This window comes from Patagioenas fasciata, chromosome 3, assembly GCF_037038585.1.
Source record: "Patagioenas fasciata isolate bPatFas1 chromosome 3, bPatFas1.hap1, whole genome shotgun sequence".
Taxonomy (NCBI): domain Eukaryota; kingdom Metazoa; phylum Chordata; class Aves; order Columbiformes; family Columbidae; genus Patagioenas; species Patagioenas fasciata.
Genome location: NC_092522.1, coordinates 28,217,940 through 28,239,312, shown reverse-complemented (window position 1 = coordinate 28,239,312; position 21,373 = coordinate 28,217,940). Strand labels below are relative to the sequence as shown.

At 38.1% G+C, this 21,373-nt stretch overlaps 1 protein-coding gene across 2 annotated transcripts in view; it reads left to right on the top strand.

Moving 5' to 3' along the window:
• The first annotated feature begins 7,512 nt into the window (after window positions 1-7,512).
• The window catches only part of CENPF (centromere protein F), a 47,001-nt gene continuing 33,140 nt past the window's right edge, over window positions 7,513-21,373 (top strand). Inside the window, exons 1-7 of one of the 2 annotated variants that reach the window (XM_071805988.1) lie at window positions 7,513-7,683; window positions 8,500-8,715; window positions 10,165-10,361; window positions 12,412-12,527; window positions 14,522-14,613; window positions 17,436-17,703; window positions 19,240-19,442. In XM_071805988.1, coding sequence (XP_071662089.1) covers window positions 8,554-8,715; window positions 10,165-10,361; window positions 12,412-12,527; window positions 14,522-14,613; window positions 17,436-17,703; window positions 19,240-19,442 — 1,038 coding nt within the window. In that variant the 5' untranslated portion in view covers window positions 7,513-7,683; window positions 8,500-8,553. The remainder of the gene's footprint in view (window positions 7,684-8,499; window positions 8,716-10,164; window positions 10,362-12,411; window positions 12,528-14,521; window positions 14,614-17,435; window positions 17,704-19,239; window positions 19,443-21,373) is intronic. The other variant, XM_065833620.2, reaches the window with a different exon arrangement.

The following is a 21,373-nucleotide window of genomic DNA, read 5'->3' as shown; positions in this document are numbered from 1 at the left end:
GATACTTTTAATCTTTGAAGGTTACCACAAGAAGAAAAAAAAAAAAGTTTACTTCTCTAGTATTCTGTGCTCTCATTAACTATTCCATTTAATAGTGCTTCTCAAAATCAGCTCTTAGAAAAGGAATTTGGATTACACAATCTTGGAAAACAAATCTGTTGCCATCGAGCATGAGCTAACATGTTATAGTACTCACAGCTTATCACAAGTAAGACAGCTCCCAGTTTTGTAGACCAGAAAAAGTCTTGGTTGATTATCTGTGCAAATAAACTACGCTGTGCTGAGTATTCTATTTTTCTTTGAGTTGTATTCTGCTTGAGGACTTATTTAATACCTGTGCCTCTTTTCAGCTCTTCAGTAAGAGTTGTGAAATGGAAAACCTTTAGCATTTGCGAATGAAGTAGTAAACTCTATGGTTGTAAGTACTCCGAATGGGATTTAGATGAGCAACATACCTTTCTATGTGACTCTTACTGCTGTCCAACTAGAATAGTCTAATGACAGAATTAGTAACATTTTTCCAGTTTGTATGGATTAACAATTTGGATACTTTTAAATGTATCATTTAGCGTTGTCAATAAGTCTTCAGATTTCTGAAAAGCGATCTCCTGAGAGGAAAACAAACAAACCAACAACAACAACAACAAAAAGAAAGCATAAAAACCCCCTAGCTTTTAACAGAAATTAATTCTGCTAATTTAGCAACATCCTTAGAAGTCAGCATACACCACTGATTTGTAGATATTTCAGTGGCTGCTCAGTGCTGGTAAACAGAATGTTTATGTGTCTCAGCATGGATTTACATGTCTGACTGTGGGCACCTAGTTGAAAATATTTGGTTGTCACTTAGAGATAAATGGTTTCTTGAGAAAGCAGAGAGCTAATGTCATAATTTAAAATGTGGGTTTGGGACTGTCTCAAACTTGCGTAACTTGAATTAAACCATTAATGCTTGTTTATATCTGTGAAAAGGGTGTAAGACCATGCTTCCGTATCAGAGAACTGTGATATTCTGAATTTTAAGAATTTCTGAAATTAACAGTGAAGGGCACTGTAAAAGAATAAAACCTCAGCTAGATGTACATCAGCTTTTTGAAGTATGTGTATTGTTTCTCATAGAGCTCTGATTTTCATTCTCACTTTTGCTTGAAATTAACTCAGAGCAAGTATCCTGCCAGACTAATTTGAGAATGCTGAAAGCTATATTTAAATATTGATCATTTTCTATGCTTACTATCATTTGCCTGGTACAGTAGATACTCTGGAAAGATTTAAAACACACACAAACATTTTCCTGAAAAGGATTAATACAAAAATGTTATGAGAAATACCAATAAAGCTGTTGGAATTCAGACTTGGAAGAGGTGAGGAGATCAAGTGATAACCAAAGTCATTAAGATGTAGAATGCAGTTGTTTCTTGCATATTTACTTGTTGTCCTTGCATATTTACTTACTCTATAAAGTAAGCTCATTTCACAGTTCATAAACTATGGCTGTTTGAGATGGGTTTCCCCACTGCAATTAGCTGGGTGACTGAAAACTCACTCTAGAGCTTACCTGTAAAAATGGCAGAAGTAATGTTGAGGTGGTTACGATGTGTGTAAGATAAAGAAGCATACTTTTATCTATTTAACCTCCTAATGGAAAAACACTGGAAGACTTCAGGTACAGTATTAATATAGGTAGAGGTTAATAAGTCATTTGATTAGCTTGTCAAGAATGGTGTAGGTGATATTCTTAATCATTTCACTGACTGGTAAAAGATTTGACCAGTAGATCATCACAGTAAGAAGCAGGTATAGATACTCAGATAATGCCTACTTCAAAGTGTTTTCTATATATCTACACCATAACAAAAGAGACGCAAAGTATGAGGTCAAGGCTTTAATTTAAGTAGCTCAAAGGAATGGGATGTTCAAATGGAGATTAGGCATAGTAACGGTAGCCACGATAAATCATCAAGAACTTAGAGGAATAGAGAGGTCAACAAAGAAGCAAAACTTAGACTTTGAAGGCAGTTGTGCAGATGATGGCCACATACCACTGTGAGAGCTGGCCTTTGAGAAAAAAAATTAAAGAGTTAGAGGTGTTAGACAGAGGAAATTACTGAAAGAAAAAAAAAAAAATCTAAGATTCCTCACAAGAGAAAAGGTAATGTAACACCAGTGGGCGTTTCTACGTGCTCCATTTTAAAAAGTTGGTAGTAAAGATGGAACGAGGCAGAGATGGTTGTGAAAGGTCTATGTCTTAGCTTATATGTAGTGCACATATTTCTTATCCACTTTACACTCTTGCTTGAAAAGAATGATATTTAGAGTAGATGTATCTGTGTACAGCTAAGAATACAATTCTAACAAAAATGAGGACCAAAGGAGATGCAAGCTATGGACCCATTAAAGTCAGGGAGGAGTCGGCCATAAAGGAAAGAGGTTTCCATCTTGCTAAATGCCTCCTGAAACCTGATTACTCCTCACCCACGTGACATAACAGTATTTGACAGTATCATGAATTTCTTTTTTGTGCATGTGTTAATATCTGTACTGTGAAAGACTTGCTTGGTATTGCCATTTCCAGTTGGCAGCAGAACTATAAAAAGAGGGAATTTACCATTAAGAAGAAAGAGTTCCAATCTTATTTACAGCTCAGTAACTGCTAATTTGAAGCCCTAGACAATATGGACTTGATGTTTCATATAATAATGTAATTACTGTCAGTATTTATCATTTTCTTCACTGAATATCAGTTCTTTGAGCATTATGCTAATGGATGTATTCACAGTGTTTAAAAATTGTATTTTTAGAATGAGAAGGAAAGACATAAATACCTTTTCACTACTGTAACCATTACTAATAGCTGCAAACCATTCACAGGGTTTCAGGTCAAGACGATATGTGTGCACATAAATAACAGACATTTTTAAAAGGTTTGCTTTCTTCCTCCACCCTTCCAATATACTAGCAAGTGTTAAACAACCAACAACCTCTCCTTATTTTCAATTCTTTATATTGTTGAATAATGTTACTATTGTTTGTAGTAATGAGTCTATCAGTGTAACAGCTCAGCAGCTTTAAATTCAGAGGTTAACACTTCTGCAGAAGTTTGGAGACTATTAAAAATCACAATAACGCTTCTCTGCACACAAAACTGAGAGAATATTTTCCTGTGGTTAAAGTTATTCAGAGTAATTGCACTTAATCTGTAAGAGACACTTAAATGAAAGCAGAAACTGTAAGATAGTTTTATCTTGTAAAACACTCCAGTCCTAAAACACAAAAATGCATTTACTGTGGGCAGCTTTCTTACTATCATTTAGGACAGATAGGTGTTAGGGACTGAAGCACGGAGACTCATGGTCTTGTTAGATAATATTTTAACTGATGTAAGCTGGTGTCACCACTCTCTCCTGCATATCCTTGTTCTTCCTATCTATTGAGCTGCGTCGGAATTTATCTGACCCCACAGTGCAGCAGTTTGGAGACCAAAGCTGTATACAAGCTGATGTTACCAGAAAGGTCTTCGCCCAGTATAATACCCCTTACCAGTTTAAGCATCTCACCTGGCAGTTCAGATCAGCACCAAAGTTGTCATAAGGGAGCGGCATTGTGCAGGTGGGGGACAGGAGGGATGGTGGGAATGTGGCAACATTGCCTTGAGGTGTTTTAAACTGCCACAGAGCCGCACCCCTGGGTTCCTGTCCAGCACCTGCATGTGATTCACTGTGTCATCTTAGACAAGCCAGGTAACCTCAGTCACCTTCTCAGTACTAGGAAACCTACCTATTTGCATTTAGTAGGCTATACTGGGCAATGTATCACCAAACAATAGAGCAGCTGTAGGTATTTTATCCACTGATACCTTCATCCAGTTGACCCTAGTCAATATGAGCACTTCAGTAGCAGTTTCCCGTAGTAGGTAAGAAATACTATAATACTCACTGGAGAAACACCCCATTTGCTTTGGAAACACAGTTATAATTTGTAATTTGTAATATGCTGCGGTCTCTGATTTTGTTAATAAACTGTAAAAAAAGATTGTCCAGGTCACTTCAGCTTTTCTGAAAAATGTAAGACTAGGCAGTTAAGAAATCAAAGATGTAAGGTTCTCTGTGCATCCTAATGGCACCTTCCTTTACATTTGTTCTGTTCACTGAACAAGGTATGGGTTCTGCTGGGAAATGCAATTGTATGAAGGATAGGAAATCTAAGGATATATGACCAACCAAACATTGTATTTTACAACAGTAGTGCGCAGGTCTTTATTAGCGCAGACTTAACCTTGCAACTCCAGTGCTAACACCTAAACTGCCAGCTTCTCAGTTACCTACCCATATTGGCAGAGATGGAGAATTTTGTTTTCCAGAGGCAAGAGGCATCACTTAGTACAGGGTGGGGTTTGGGTGAGGCTAAGGAAAATGATCTGGCTTTCTTCTCTTTCACCCCCAACCTGGCAGAACATCTGCCTCTCCTGTGCCTCGACAGGGAAGCTGGGAAACTAGAATCACGTCAGACACAGAGCGCCTGGCCCACTTCTCTCTTTCGCTGGGTGAATGGGATTGCACCAGCTCCTCAGGTGCTCTTTAATGTGGGTGCATATGTGTGTGTGTGTATATATATATATATAGATATATGAAACAGGCATTATCTGACAGATTCTGAGTCTGGCAGGGAAGAATATGGGGGAAAAGCTTTGTCTTGTTTCTGTTCCTTGTGGTGTCCCGGCAGTGTGGGATTTTCTCATCAGAAGCTCTTTCCCTTACTTTCTTTTCTGGTTTTGTTCCATCGTGTGCTCTGACATGAGCTGCAGTAATATGAATCCAACATTCAGTGGGTTTTGTATTCTATTTACTGTTCTGCCCTTTACCAAAAATTATAGTATGGAATGCGGATGAGATATCGTAAATGGTGATTTTTAACATTTGGTAAGAACTGAATGGAATTTCAAGGAGAGAGAAAAGCTGCTTCACAAGGCTGAGGTAGTTCTCTCTGCTCAAAATCATGGGATGCTCCAAATTGGAGAATTTTGAAAGCCTCTTAGAAAGACCTCAAGAATTCTAGCCAATAGAGAGTTATAAAATAATAACAAGCATTAGGCAAACTGATGGTTGGTAACGCCCTTTATAACTTATTATTTGTTCATAGTATTTTACCTTATTCTCATATTTTACACTTCAATCTTACACTTACTAACATTTCTGTATCTTATACTTCTGATAACTAGTACATACAATACTTACAAAGCTAATGTACAAAATAAGGTAGATATGGCAAAAGAAAAAGCAAGTTTCTCTATTCTTCATGAGTTCTTTTCTCTTTCATAATAATTAGCTAGTTGCTGCAATAGCCAAGTAAAGGGTGCCAAATATGAAAGAATTCATTTGTAGTTCATTATCGACAGAAACCCAGTACAAATCTGACCATTCTTAGCAACAGGCTTCTGCACAAATATTCTCTCATATTCGAGTTTACAACCAGTGGCCAGGTTCTTTTTTTTTTAGCCTCAGCTATCCAGGCATTCATGAGACTCCATCTTAAAAGCTCTTTTGTTTTTCGTGCCCTGTAAGAACTCCGAAGGCTGTCTCTACTCATTTTTTCCCCTCCTGAAAATATGCCACTAATCTTGGAAGTTAAAGCTGTTTTGCTGAAGCCTTCCCTGAGGGATTCATCATGATGCAGTAGTTTAAATGCTGGTACTCCCTGTCCATCAGTGGTCCCACAATAGCATCCATAGTAACTAAAAATTCCTTCAGCTTCTGCAATTAGCTTACAATTAAGTAACATTTGTACTGTCAAATGAGAAACACTTACTGAACATAATATATACTGAGTATTTACTTCTCATAGAACATTTGTCCCTTATCCAGCAAGTGAATAACCCCTTCATTTCAGACTGGTCCTCTGCTTTCATGAATTATTTGCCAGTACTACTATGTCAGGGGTTTCCTACTCATCCAGTAGTTCTTGCTTCTCTGCTGTTCTGTGCTGTCCCCTCAGTAATGCCAGCAGAGTCATCTGTGCATGAAGTTAATCACAGAATTTTCTACCTTTAGTTTTTTGCAACCGTCATTTGTTAAGAGGCATTTATGATGGATTTGTTCGGTCAATTCAACGGCTTGTTGTTGTGTTCTGGGTCCAGTTTTCTAGTTTGGAGATTTTATAACAATGTGCTAGTGAGTTTGTTGCACTGTATTTATTTATAGTCAGAGCCCTTATGAGCTGACTGGTTTAACTTACCAAGGAAGACATGTTTAATGCAACTTCCTAAATGAGTCAAAGGACAGTGCTTGAGTAAATATGCTCAGAATGATTAGGAGAGGCAAGTAATTTAATTGGGTAGACTAATGGTTGGATCAGTAATTCCCAGACTCTGATGGAAAACACCATTCTGTTTCTAACCTGATCCACCGCTTCAGACTGGGGAACACCAGAGGAACCCTTTGGAAACCAGGGGAGGGCACAGGAGGTTTAAAAACCTTAAGCCTTCACCATTGCCATTTGAAGTCAGTGATCAGTGTGAGAAAACACTTAGAGAAAGTGGTTTGTTTGTTATCACCGGGGCAGTACAGCGAAAGGTCCCTATTCTTTTTCAACACTCAGGTTCTCTGCAGGAGACTGCATCTGGAGTATTGTGTCCAGTTACGGGCCCCTCAGTTCAAGAAGGACAGGGAGAGTCCAGCACAGAGCCATCAACATGATAGAGTGGAGCATCTCCCTTATGAGAAAAGGCTGAGGGAGTTGGGTCTCTTTAGCCTGGAGGAGACTGAGGGGTGACCTCATTAATGTTTATAAATATGTAAAGGGTGAAGTCACAAGGATGGAGCCAGGCTCTTCTCAGTGACAAACAATGGTAAGACAAGGGGTAATGGGTTCAAACTGGAACACAAGAGGTTCCGCTTAAATTTGAGAAGAAACTTCTTCACAGCAAGGGTGCCAGAGCACTGGGACAGGCTGCCCAGGGAGGTTGTGGGGTCTCCTTCTCTGGAGACATTCAAAACCCGCCTGGACACATTCCTGTGTAACCTCATCTGGGTGTTCCTGCTCCAGCAGGGGGATTGGACTGGATGATCTTTTGAAGTCCCTTCCAATCCCTAACATTCTGTGATTCTGTGAGCGGGAAAGTAATTTTGGACAAAAAGTCTGACGCTGCCGTTACACCCCGACACTTGCTGTCCTTGCGGCCGCACTTTCCTCACAGCCCTCTCCTCCCCGCCTCCCAGGCCACACCGAGGGGCTCCCCCGGTGCTTCGGCTCTGCAGGAAGACGCCGACCGCGCATCTTCGCCCCCCGCACCGGTGCCTGGGGCGGCGTTCCCAGCCCCCTCACGGCCGCTCGCCCCGCCCGGCAGTGGGCACCGGCCTGCGGGGCCAATCACGAGCCGCCTCCGCGCTGTCACCTCCAATGGAGTTTGAATGCTTCCGAACTAGCCAATCACGAGGGCCGGCGACTCGGCGCTGCGCCCTCATTGCTACCGAGACGAGGTCCGCGTGGCGAGCCGCGTCGCTGCCGGACCAATCAGCGCGCTCGGGGGAGCCAGTGCTTGGGCGTGTGGTAAACGGCCGCGGGGACAGCGGCAGCTTTGAGTAGCGGCGGGGAGCGCGTCCTGTCCCGTCGGCGGAGCTGAGCGACCCGGAGCCGGCGCTGAGGGTGTTTGAGTGCTTGCACCTGGACTCCGGTCGGCATTTGACAGTGAGTGGGCGAGCGGGGGCTCGGGGCTGCCCACTTCTGCGCGGCCGGGCGTGGTGCGGTGTCCCCCTGAGGGGACGCTGTGCTACCTGGTGAGGTTCGTGACAACCCGAGCCTCCCAGTCCCGGGTGGGCTCTGTTCGTCCGTCCTTGATACCTGATTTTAATTATTTTGAGGTAATTCTTCTCTCACAAATGATCTCTGAGCTGTGCTGGTGTTTCGAGAAAGCAAGCCAATGCCACATCTTCTGACGGTGAAGTAATTACAACAGTAAAAAATAAAATTGCATGAATTTATCAAACTTGTGTCTAAGGGCTAAGTGCCGTACAACTGTTTCTGCCAGTAAAGGACGTTCTCAGTGCCCCAAGCTCAGCACTGTTGGTTTGAAAATTTGCTGTAAAGAAAAGAGCAAAGCTCTTGCTTAAAACAAAGCCATGGGTTGTTGCAAGGCTTTCGGGTTAAACACCACAGAGGGACATACAATGCAGCCACAAGTGCTAATGACTTTCTGCAGTGTAAATTTCAAAATAAGATGTGGAGAGAAACTTTCTGAAATACAACAGTCAAATGTTATTATAAGAATACAAACCCTGTTATTGTTAGGAGATGGATCAACATTAAGATTTTTAAAATCTTAATTGAGCAAAAGTGTGTCAAAATAAGGCCTAATGTTAAAAGATGCTACTTGGTGTTCAGATCAGGAAACCTGCGTGGTTGTGAAATACTGTATTCTAACAACTGCTAAGCTTAGAAATGTAATTTATTTACAATTTTATTAAAATGGAGGCTTATTTAACCTCTTTCAAGGTCTAATTGTAGTTGTGTTTCAGGCATAGTACTATCCATTTTGTATTAAACAAGAATCCTGTCAATATGAGCTGGGCTGTGGAGGAATGGAAAGAAGGCCTCTCCCCAAGAGTCCTTCAGAAGATTCACGAGCTGGAAAGTCAAGTAGACAAGCTGAAAAAGGAGCGTCAGCAAAGACAATTCCAGTTAGAGTCTTTGGAGGCAGCTTTGCAAAAACAGAAGCAGAAGGTAATGCAGTTATTGCAGTCATTTCCCTAAAATGCCATTCTTCATGCCAAACACAATTATAAGAAATTATTATTTGTTTTTTTGTTAGGGAGTGCATTAGTGTTTTGTTTCTTCTCTATGTTTAGTTCTCATTGACTGCTAATAGAATTCTTGCTTCCTATACATGTTTGTTATGATTGTCTACCTCTAGGTGTTTATGTTTACTTCAAGGCTTTCCCACATCTCTTTATGATTGGGAGAAGAAATTACTTTATGACTGTTAAAAACATTAGTAATGACTGTGCCTGTGTTGTATAACAGAGCTGCACACTTGTCAGCCTTTTATTGTTTCACCTTTCCTGCAGATATCTATCATCTTTTACTTGATTTCTGCAGTTTGACAATTTTTCTTTGTAGAGACTTTGTTTTGGGATTTGGTTTTCTTTTTCTTTTCACCTTCCATGCTTCACAGCAGAAGTGACATGTTTGAGTGTATTTCTTTTTGTCATGTTTGAATACAGCTCAGAGGCAATTTACAAAGGTTGCCATTTATTCCCTTTAGGCTGCTACAACTTTCTAGCAAAACTTAAGCCTAGTAGTTTTCCTCGAGTTTCTTCCTGTGTGTTTCCAGGTACTTGTTTCAACCATCCAGAGGAACTGCTGTGCTCCCCAAATGAAAAGAAGGGGTGACTCGAATAGGTGTGCTTTGAAACTCTCGGAAGCAGCAGCTAATACTCACTACTTTTCAGTCGAAATAATAACATTGTGCAAAGATGTAGCCTGACCCTCAGAAGCTGGAGGGGAGGAGAAGGACATCCCTACTGCCAGGCTCCTTTTCCAATTTCAAAGCCATGACTCTTGATAATCATTGTGCATTTTCTGTTTAGTGAATCAAAGTATTCTGGTTGTTGAAGATGATAGACTCGAAAGCAAAGCGAGGTGATCAGTGAAGAATGCAGGCTACAGGGTGTTTCAAAAAATGGATCTAGTTTGAAATCACTATATCTTTGCAATCATGGACTACTCATGAATCAAACTCTTACCACTTGAAAGGGTGGGCCACAGAGTTTCAAATGATTACTGCTTGATAACTTATTAAACCATTTGTAAATCTTTGTGTAACTGTAAAGTGTTGCCATTGTGACATATGCTACTTTGAAATTGGGTCCGTCTTTTTGAAACATGCTATAGTGTGGGTTATGAATATTTAAGGTTTGAATTTTTTTTATGAGCTTGTATCTACTCAATAAATAGAAATTCTTAATGTCACCAAGTTGAATTTTAGGTAATGTGGTTTTGTTCACACCCAAGAATATTTAAACAATGCATATATCTGACTTCTAGTGCTGGCAGGATCTTGAAATGCTAGGAAGAAAATAACAGTATATAAACTTTGCTATTAAAATAATACTTGCACAGAAGCGTAGAGAGGACTTGAGACATTTTTGAAATGGTTTATATTCCAACTAGGTTGAAAATGAAAAAAATGAAGCTGCAACACTAAAAAGAGAGAACCAGAGCTTGATGGAATTGTGTGATAGTCTTGAGAAGGCAAAGCAGAAAATATCACATGATCTTCAAGTAAAAGAATCTCAAGTCAACATTCAGTCAGGGCAGCTGAATTCCAGCAAGAAAGACATCGAAAGGCTAGAACAAGAACTGAAAAGGTGAGGACTTGCTGTGTGTTTCTAACCTGTGTACAATGGTTATTTTCTCATGTTTTTGTTCATTTTGTGTCCTTCATGGCCTTGTAGTTTCTCTTCATCTCGTACTTCATTCAGATTTTGTGACCAAAATTTCAAAACATTGTCCTGTTTTTACATACGCATGTGTGTATATGGACTTCTACATAACTGCTTCAAGTGGCACACAGGTTTAGCCCCTATAGTTCCTGTTTAATTTGGGGTAATTTGGCAGTGTCATATGAAAAAGGAGCCATTCATTCTGTCAATAAAAAAAAAAAAAATAAAGTTATCTTAACTGAATCACTTGGTAAGAGCAATCTGCAAAGAGCTTGGAGCTACAACATCTTACAGACCAAACTGCCCATGTACTTTTGAAGTTTACCAATAAAATATGACCCCTAGAAGAAGGAGGCGTGAACATCTATTGCAATGGAAGAGGAAGCTGCCAAAAACAATGGTGTCATGTCTGAATCATTGAATCCAGTTGCTGTGGTAAAGAAGTGCCTAATTCATGATGCCTCAGCTTGGAAATTGCTCTCATACTAGAGTACCCCCCTATCCTTGAATAAAAGTGTTTCAGAAACTGTGTGTGTCAATAAGGCTGAGTACCCTACCTATGCAATAAACTGTTGAGCTAATGCTAGCAATGCAGAACTATTGTCACAGAGAGGGGTGAGTCTGTGATACTAGGTTTCTTAGAGATTTTTTTTTTTTTTTAATGGCCCAAATTATGTCTATTTCCTTTAACTTTTGGATGGTATGCCTCATACATGTCCTAATAGATGCCAATCAAGAAGAAGCTGTGTTGGTCTTTCTGATTTTTTTCCCCCTTCTCCTCCACCCCTCTGGGAAAACTGAAGATAGTTGAAGTATTTCATGTAAGAAGATTTGAAGTTCCAACAACACAATTTATGGCATGTAGAAACACCAGCTTACCACTCCTTACACAGGAGTTGCTGAGATCTGTTCAGGAATTTCGTGAGATTCAACAGGGCTGATCGAACCACACTCATGTTTTCTGTATCTACTGTCAAATGTTATGCCAGAGAGGCTGTGGGCTAATGATATTCTATGATCTATTACCAAAATTAAATTCAATTTACTGAATTCTCTCCTTCCCATTGTGTTACTTTACATAGCTGTTCACTACAAAGGCTGGGTTGGTTACTACACGTAGCTTGATCTTGACAATCAGTTTTGTGTTTTTATTTTGTTCTGTTTGGGTTTATGCTGATAACTGATCATTTAGCACCTAACAGCAACTGACAAGCCACTAGAAGAGAAGATATTGCTGTTGTATAGTAAAAGGGAGGGGAAATGTAAACACAAAGTTGTGTGGTCACTAATGTGATGGGCTGCAGCCTGAAACCATTGTCTTACCAACTTATATTTGCTGGGCAGAATGAAAGCTGCTGTATAACCTCCAAACCAGTTATCTGGTTTCAATGAATGAGCTCGTAACTCTTCAGGCTTACAAAAATCACTGGAATGGGTAGTCTGCTGTGGTGTTTTGGGTAGCCATATATATGGTACATGTGAAAAATAAACTGTTGGGTGGAAGGTATTTCCTTCCATTTTCATGAGGTATGTGTAGCTTTCTCACAGTGCACAGTATCAGAACATAGAATAAAAATAGTGTATTTCATACCATAAAGATGTTTACTGAAGAGTAAGAGCCTTATGTTACTAGTGTTTACAGTGATTTGAGTGTGTTTAGCTGGACTATGGCTACATACAGAGAGACCTTAAGCAGTTCTGATTTTCATCTACTTTGGGTTGGTTGGTTTGTTTGTTTTTTAGCTTTGGCTGCTGTGTAATTGATGAAATATGCTGAAACTGCAAATAAAATATACTCTTCATATTTCTGTGTTATAGTACCTAAAAATATTCAGGGTATGTATCCTGACTTGATCTTTAAACTAAGTTCTTAGAATCATGTAACTTATTTGTGTATTTCAGTCTCTTAAAAATAGATAATAACCTTTTAGTTTCTATTATTAATTTCTACTACTGCTTCTTTTTTCCTAAACAGATACAAATGTGAGCTTGAGAGAAGTCAACAAGCATCAATGGTAGGAGACTTATCATTCAGTGGCACCCCACAGAAAAGTTTTACTGGGCCGTTAACACCAGTTCAAAGTCATAATGGTAAATGAACATGACATTTGTACTGATTTACCTAGTCCCTATTATATAGCTTATTATAAGACTGTCATTCACAGCACCATAGGTTCCAGGTTTAAAAAATTTTAGTGCAGGTTGAACACTGATTGTAAATATCTTCAGCACTATGTTGATAGACAGGAATAGTAAGAATATCCATCAATGGACTGCAGCAATTTTTTTGAATGCCTGTTGTTAGTGTCAGCTCTTCCCTTCATGTAGTGAAGAGCAAATTTATTTCTTCATGTACCATAGGTACTTTAACTAAAATTCAGTCAACAGTCGTGTTATTTCTTTAGAAAATTATTTTTTATTTAGAGTATTATTTTGCATGATAATCTGCACAATTTATGCACTGTTTCCACTTCAAAACATCACTTTTATCTTCAAATTAGTGACATCAAATAGATTTAAACTATTTGAATTAACTGAGAAACCAAAAGGAAGTTTCCTTAACTGGAGAACTGCTCTACAGCTAGATGCCCTTATGCTGTCTATGCTGAAAAACTTTGAGTTCAATATTACGCATGCTCTTTACCACTTTATTTGCTGTGAAGAAATGTTCTATGAGTTTAGTGTCTCAGTCTTACTCTGATGAGAAATCTGAGATATGTTCTTGCACTCTTATTCCTTTTAATATCTTTACATATATCTGAAAAAGGGTACACTAGTGGCAATGTCAAACATTCCACTCAGAATTGCACTCCTGAAATGGGGATTAGATGGAAGTAATTTAAATAACTGTACTTAAAATGGTATACTGAGGAGTTTTTTCATTTGAAAGCTGGAGTCTTAAATTCTTTAAGATTGTATAAACATGGAATATCTCAAGTTGGAAGGGACCCATAAGGGTCATTGAGTCCAACTCCCTGCTCCTTGCAGGACTACCTAAAAACTTAATCATATGACTAAAAGCTTTGTCCAGATGCTCCTTGAACTCTGTCAGGCTTGATGCCATGACCAGTTCCCTGGAGATGCTGTTGCTGTGTCTGACCACGCTCCCAGTGATGAACCTTTTCCTAATGTCCAACCTGAACTTCCAATGATGCAGCTTCATTCCATTTTTTTTGTGTCCTGTTGCTGGTAACCAGAGAGAGGAGACCAGCACTTCCTTCTCCTCTCTGCCTCTTGAGAAAGCTGTAGACAGCCATGAGATCACTCCGTAGCCCTCTCTTTTCCTAGCTGAACAAGCCAAGTGATCTCAGCCACTCCTCATAAGTCTTGCCCTTTCACCATCTTGGTCGCCCTTCTCTGGACACACTCTAATACTGTGGTGTCCTTTTTGTGCTGAGGCACCCAAAACTGCACACAGTACTAGAGGTCTGGCTGTACCAGTGCAGTGTGGAATGAGACTATTGCCTCCCTCAATTGCTCCTTGGAATGTTACAAAGCAGTCTAGTTCTAGTGTTTTCTTGTGAGAGATGTAGAATCCCATACAAATTCAAGAAAAGTGAAGCAGGACTTTTGTTTTGGATTAATATGCTCCTCAGCAGAAGAATCCTGAATAAATTATTTGTCCAATTCCTATTGCATTTGGAAGGAACTTGAGGAAAAGATCCAACCTTATTTCTTTTGTCATTTTGTAGTAATATTAATGCTATTGGGTTGCTGGTAGGAAAACTTTTTTTTTTTAAGTGTATAATCTATGTGTATATACAATGCAACACGTCTATGTTATCTATATTTATTTTTTTAAATGTGTATATATTTATTTTATATACACATATTTTTCAGAGAGAGAGACTAAAAAAATAAGATTCTGTTGTGATTTCATTTTAATGTCAAGTTCCAGATATCCCACCAGTGTACTTTTGAGGTTCTAAATTACTGAACATATTGTCTATACAGTTATTTCTTCCTCATGATCTAACACTTCTTATAGCTGTTCATTTTTATCATTCCCATGATAGGAATAGGCTAGAAAAGATTACATGAGTACTAAGGTGAATTATGAAGAATTATTGATCATGTCTTTGTAGATGCTAAGTTTGAAGAATTAGAAGAAAAATACAAGAAAGAAGTACAAGAAAGAAAAAAGCTAGAATTAGAACTGAGAACCATACAGGTTAAGGTAAGTATCTCTTGAGAATTTTAGATGTGATATCAAAGAAAGTAACTGCTGAGGGAGTTTGGAAAATAGAGTGGAAAACTAGTGAAATATATTCTGCCTCCCTTAAAAGTATAATTTGAAATAAAAAAATAAGAAATAAATAAGATAATTAATCCCTGTGTACTACTATTCAGAAGTAATCTTGGCAAATCCAGAAAAGACAGCATAATTGAATAGCAAAGGAAAGAAGGACATAAAAATTGAGAACGCATCCTTCAAAAACTGGAAGCCTCATACAAGCAAGGACAAGAAAAAAAGTGTGACTTTTGCAAAGTTAAATATGGTAGAATAATAAAATAGCCTTGAAAAGATTATGAGAAATAGCCTGCCTAGCAAATAAAAACGAGTAAATTTTTCAAACACAAAAGCAGCAGGAACTGTATTAGGGAATTTCCAAGACTAATAGATCACCAAGATGTGAAAGCCCTCAAGGAAAAAGGGGCCATTGCAGAAAAGCTGAAATAATTTTTTATTTAGTATTTACTATCTAAAAGCTTAAAAAGTTTTCTATATCAGAGCTTTTCTTTATTGGGGTTGAATCTGTGGCACAACCTCAAAAGTCAGAGGTAGTCTTAAAATAGATTGATTAAACGAATAGTAATAAAAAAATTCACCAGATACAGATAACATTTATCCCTGAACTGATACGGCTCTGCAGTGTGGGACTGCTGAATCCCTGTGATGTGCAACTGATTTGATTCTTCTCTTGATACTGGAAGGTGACAAGGATGATGCCATTTTTTTAAAAAAAGCTTACAGTGCAGATTCCTAGACATGTAGTTTAGTTGGGCCAACTTTTTGTCCTGGGCAAATTGTTAGAAGGTTAAAGCAATATGCTTATTGATGCATACGTAAGTATGGTGTATGGAAAAAGATCAAGTGTTTATGTGTAAAGGGAAATTGTGCCTCACATACTTTCAGAGTCTTTATTTTTTTAAGAATAAGTCAGAGAATATGGGAGTTAAGTGTGACTCAGTATGATATCGGATATCCACAAAACTGAAAAAAATGAAACAATTTTGATAAAGAGGAGTTCTTGTGAGTGTGAAGGTAAAGACTGAGGGCTAGGAATAAATGGTCAGTTTTTACAGCTGAGGAATGATAACAGTGGTGCCTGAAAAGGATTGGTAGAGAGGACTGTGCTATTCAGTGTATTCATTAGTGATCTGAAAATGAGTTAAATAATATGGTTGGAGACCACACAGTATTTTGTAATACTAAATAATTGCAATAATTAAGATAGTTAATTTCACTGTAAAAAAAAAAAAGTGAAGTAATGCATCTGGAAAACATATGCATACCTAGTACATTCAGGCTCCAAATTTAATGAAATTATTCCAGGAAGAGATTCAGCAATTGTGGCTAGTTCTCAGAAAACTTCAGTATTGTGTTCAGCAATGATGAAAAATATTTTTTTAGGAAAAGAATTAAGAACTAATGAGAAAATATTCTTTGCCTGTATGTAACCAAATGGCGCTCACATCTTAAACTTTCACTGCAAATTCTGTTTTTCTCATCTCCAAACTGTTATGGTACAAGTGGATGGTACAAAGATGAGTGAGGATCAAGAGAGGAAACAGGGAATGGTCATTTCCCTATTTTTCCCTATTGTTCATTACAATAGCAGCTCTGCAGGCTCAGAACAAAAAGTATTTTAGTACACTGTACTGTGATAAATGGCAGAATTCTTTTTCACGGAGTATTGTAAAAAAAACAAAACACAAAGAGATCCAAAAGAGAAAGTATTTCAGCAAAAATTATTATTAATTTCTTTTAATTTCCTGGATTCAACTTTTGACTCAAAACTCTGTAAACTTAAATGGCATGTAAGGGGAATAATTAATAAGTGCATGGTTAAGTTTTTGTATTCTTTATCTATAAACAAGTTACTTTATAGGATTGGTGACAATATTCTCAACTATATAGGTTTCCAGTCTTAGCACAGCTACTCCTATGTAACAACATACTTTCTGGTTGGACTGTGAAGTCAGACTGGGTATTACCTGGTTTAGGCCTTTAGTTTAAAAAAAAATGAGAGGTATTTGAAAATCCAGTTAAAAAATACAACAGGGGCTTTAGTGTTTGATGTGGGGTTTTTTTGTTTTGTTTGTGTGGTTTTTTTTGTTGTTGTTGTTTTTATTGTTTTGTTTGGTTTGGTTTGGTTTGGTTTGGTTTTTGTTTTTTTTCATTTAAGGAGAAAAAACCTCCACATACTCTTTTGGCTCTGTTTAATTTTTCCGCAGGAAGAGACTGAAAGCTGATACCTGGCATATTTTATTACTGCAATTTTGGGGTATTCTGTGTGAATAAGTTTAAATAAATAACTCTGTTCTGAATTTACCTGTGTTTGTCCAAAAGAACTAAAAAGGGGTCAGGTATGTTAATCTAGACTTGTATATTTCTTGCAGCTTACTTGTGTCAGCACTTGCCTGTGACAATACAGACTTTCATTTTGAGAAATGTAGGAGGTAAATGATGGGAATTCTCTTGAAAAGGACAAAAATCTGAGTATGTTACTTATACACGAATCAAACTACATTTTTGAAGATCCTGGTTTATGTTTGTAAATATCAGCTGTTCTTGGATACTGGGTTAAAATTTTTTAATTTACGTAGTATAAGAAAATATTTATATGAATCAGTAGTTTGCACTGGTGGATGATGTGGTATATAAAAACAGGAAGTGACCACAACCCATTATCTACATATTAACAAATTAAGTATTTTGTTTTATGTTGGGTATGGAGCTGTGTAAAGGTAGACTCTTTTTTTTCTTGGGCACAGAAAATAAATCAGCCTCAACTTCAAAGCTCGTTGAGTCACAGGGAGATTGCTCGGCATCAGGCTTCCTCATCTGTGTTTTCATGGCAACAAGAAAAGACACCATCTAGAAATCAAGAAACACCTGCAAGAGGAAGTTCTACAACGTCCTTTTTTCCATGGGAAAAAGAAACAAATTCTAGCATACTATCAGAGAAGAACGAGCTCAACAACAGCTTTGCTGAGAATTGTAATTCTTCACTCCTGGTCCAGCTAAGAGCACAGAACCAAGGTATCAGCTATATTTCTTTTAAACCCAGAGGCAGTCTCCTATATGGTTTCATGAAAGCTGGTGTGTAGATAGAATAGAGGTATTAAAATTAGTGCTTTAGCAAGGAAAAGAGAAAAATACCTGTTGCTGCCTTTGGCAGCAAGCCCAGCTGGCTGCTGGTGTGTGTATTTCCTGTGATCAGCCAGTACATGGAGATTATGCACAACCTGTGATATCTTTTACATAGGGAGCATGAGAGTTAGAAGGGAGGAGTTTGTATTTTTTCGGGTGGGTAGGGGACATCATATGGAATTGGCCTTCTCCAAAAATTCCATTGCTCATAGAACAATTCTCTTAAAACAGAGTTAAAAAACTCTTCAGGATTTATTACATCTCACTGTTAAATTCAATTATATTGCTTCCTTAATTTTGTATGACTCTTGAGATTTATGACCAAGCAATACCCGTGTTAGAAATTCATTGATTGAACATGCTTAATACATAACTGAGTTAGCCCATACTGGATGTTACTGGAAGCACAGAATGAAGTGTGATGCCAAAAGTACAATGAAAAAGCAAAGTACGGTCTTGTATTGTGCATATTGATGTGAAGAAATAATAATTTGTGATACCTGATATTCAGAAGAGAGCAAATGGTTTGTTGTGGTTTTGGTGAATGTTTACTTAAGCCTACTGTTTGGACGAGCTTTTCCACAAACTGTTTCTTTTAGGACTCTTTTACAAGTTCCTGTACTCTCCAAGCTGTTTATTCAAACTCTTCCATCTAAGCAACATTTTCAACTTGGAAGCCATATAAATTCAGCATCAAGAAAACTTTTTTTTTTAAAAATAAAAATAATTACCAGATAATAGTAGTTCTGACTAACACTTCCTGTAGCTTATCAGTGTTTTCTACTGTTGTGATTTTGGATGGTAAACTCTTAATGGTATGTATTGTGACCAGATCACTTGGTTTCACTTTATAGGTATGCTGCTGTGGGACAGGAAAAAGATTAAAATATGAAATACTCTTTTTACAGATACCCAATAGCTGAAAAGCCTCTTTGAAGCAGAGGCTCACAGCTGCCCCAAACAAATGTTTGTAGTGGTTATGTTTCCTTTTAAAAATAATAAAAAATAGATATGTCATGTGAAATCTTTCTCTGTGTTTAAAAACAAGAACAAACCCAAGCAAATAAAAAACCCGAAACAGCAGAGGAACAAATTCTCTTTGCCTTTGCAGCATTTGTGCCTGACCTCGCACTTTGCTGTGTTCTCATATATTATGAATTGGAAAGAGTCAACTATCTTTTGATCTTGATAGTTTTGATAGTTTTTGATAGTTTTGTTTATTGATGTAGTAGTATAAGAGAGGCGAAAGTTTTGGTTTTAGCTTGCTGAACATTCTACGGGCTGTTTGCCTGTGTCAGGAACTGGGGTTTTTATCAAACATGCTAAATATTTTAGAATATGTAGACACTTGGAAATTTGAGTACCTGTAAGATGCACCTTTCCAAGCCGAAAGTATCCTTAACCTATACTGTTTTTAAAATTCAGAGTTAAATTCCATTGTGAAAGACCTAGAAGAGCAATTAGAAGCTCAAGAAAAAGTGACAAAATCCCATATGAATAAACATCAAGAGACTGAAGTGCAGCTGGACAGAATGAAGTTGGAATTAACAGAGAAGGATAAAGTTCTGAACAAAACCAGAGATAAACTGACTCAAATGAGAACACAACTTGATCAAGCTACCACACAGGTAAAATGTTGCATCACACATCTTCTGGCGGTCCTTTACAATTCATTCCCAGTATTAATGTGTGTCAGTTTTCAGTCATTTTAGTAAGAAACAAGATTCTCAGGTAAGTTTCTTGAGCGTTTGCTGAGGATCAAGTTTTGAGAAGTAGATTTTATTTTGATACATATTACCTGTAAAAATGAAAATACTCATGAGCAGTCACCCTTTTCTGGAAAGTTCTCCTACCACCTGAAGAAATCTTTTTCATGGGCAGGCAAGATTGACAGGAATTCTGAAAAACAGTTTCTGATCATGTTGCATAGAGCAACAATGACATCTGGTGGCAAGTTCTGACCTTAAGTGGGCTCTGTCATGCAGCTTCAGCAGAAAATCAGTATCTGTTGCTTATACGACAGGATATTGTGCATGCATAGGCTTTGGATTGTAAATTACTTCAGTAAAATAAAATCTAGGTAAAAATGCCATGCAAGACTGAGAATGTATCTATGTAGTTTCTAAATGGGATTTCACAACCTAATCCTAAGGATTTTGGATTCATAACAAAAAAACCCCAGTTTGCTTAGTCAAGAATTTACAGAGTGTATTTAAATACATACACATAAAAATGTGAAATGGTTCAGATTTTTTCTCACAATCACACAAAGAAGAGAATGCCAGTGTTTAAAATAATTTAATTCAAGCTGCAAAAGATAACAATTAAGAACAGTTGTCTCTTTTTCTTGGTTAATGAAGTCACGTTACCTTCCTAAAGTCCTTTTTCACAGCATTTGACAAATTTGAAAGTAGTGTACAGATGTCATAATTCCTTGAATCTTCATATTTCCATCTGTCTTTTTTACTTTTTTTTTTCTACTACTTCGACTCATCTACAAGATAGGAAAAAAGACATTTTTTGTATATCTCTTCAGGATGTAATAATTATCTGTCTTTGTCAGCAAGTTTCCACATGCTGCCTAAGTATATTGGAAAACTGCTGTTTCCCACAACTCCTGTATCTGTCCTTTAAAAATAAACCTTTGCATGTTGAGGATCAATCAGTCTGCCTTTTGAGAGAGTTATTGCTTTATTGCTAGCTCTGAGGAACAGGCTTAGGGGAAGTCTTGGCTGGGAGTGAGGTAAAATCATATGCTTGACACAGTCCGTTGACTGCCTGAAGGCACTGTCATTACAGTGAGTCTGTGGGAAGACAGCTGACCCAACCTAACACCTCAGTTCCTCTGAAAAAGTCTTTCTCTTAATTTATTGGATTCCCCAAATGCCCTGATTCAACTTCCTAGATGACTGAGATGTCACATGTTTCATTTTGCCCTGTTAACTTTCTACAAGTTTAAGAGAGCTGAATTGTTTTACGGAGGAATCAAAGGGGCATTAAATCCAGTGCAAGGGAGGAGTGAAGGTTATATAGCCAGGAGCGTGCCTGGGGAAGGACAAGGAGTGGTAGAACCGAGTGTCCCCATTTGAACCGAGGTGCAGCCCATCCTTAATGTGTAGCACAGCATCTTGTCCAAGAAGGTTCCTTTGGTCCTGCCAACTGAAGGTTGCTCCTTTCTGTTCTGTTTCTTCTTTCTCACACGGAAATTTGACCTTTGCCTGTCTCTGCCCCAGGCTCTGAACGTGGAACTGCACTGAGATTCTGGAATTTAGTTTCCTGCCTCATAGACTCAATTTAATTTTGTTGCATCCCTTGTACACTTTGACACTGGTACTATTCACAGACCTGGACCACAGCACCTCCTCTGTGTTGTCAAGTATTTTAACATTTTTTGAGATCTCCAGCCCTTCTGCAGGCAGGTTTCTGGGTACAGGAGCTCACGATCCCTGTAGTTTGCGGCTAATAACTGGACATTCCAATACTACTACCTGCCTCTTATTTTCTTATGACATAAATCAACTATTGTTTCACTAACTTATTAAACAGCCCTTGTTGCTGG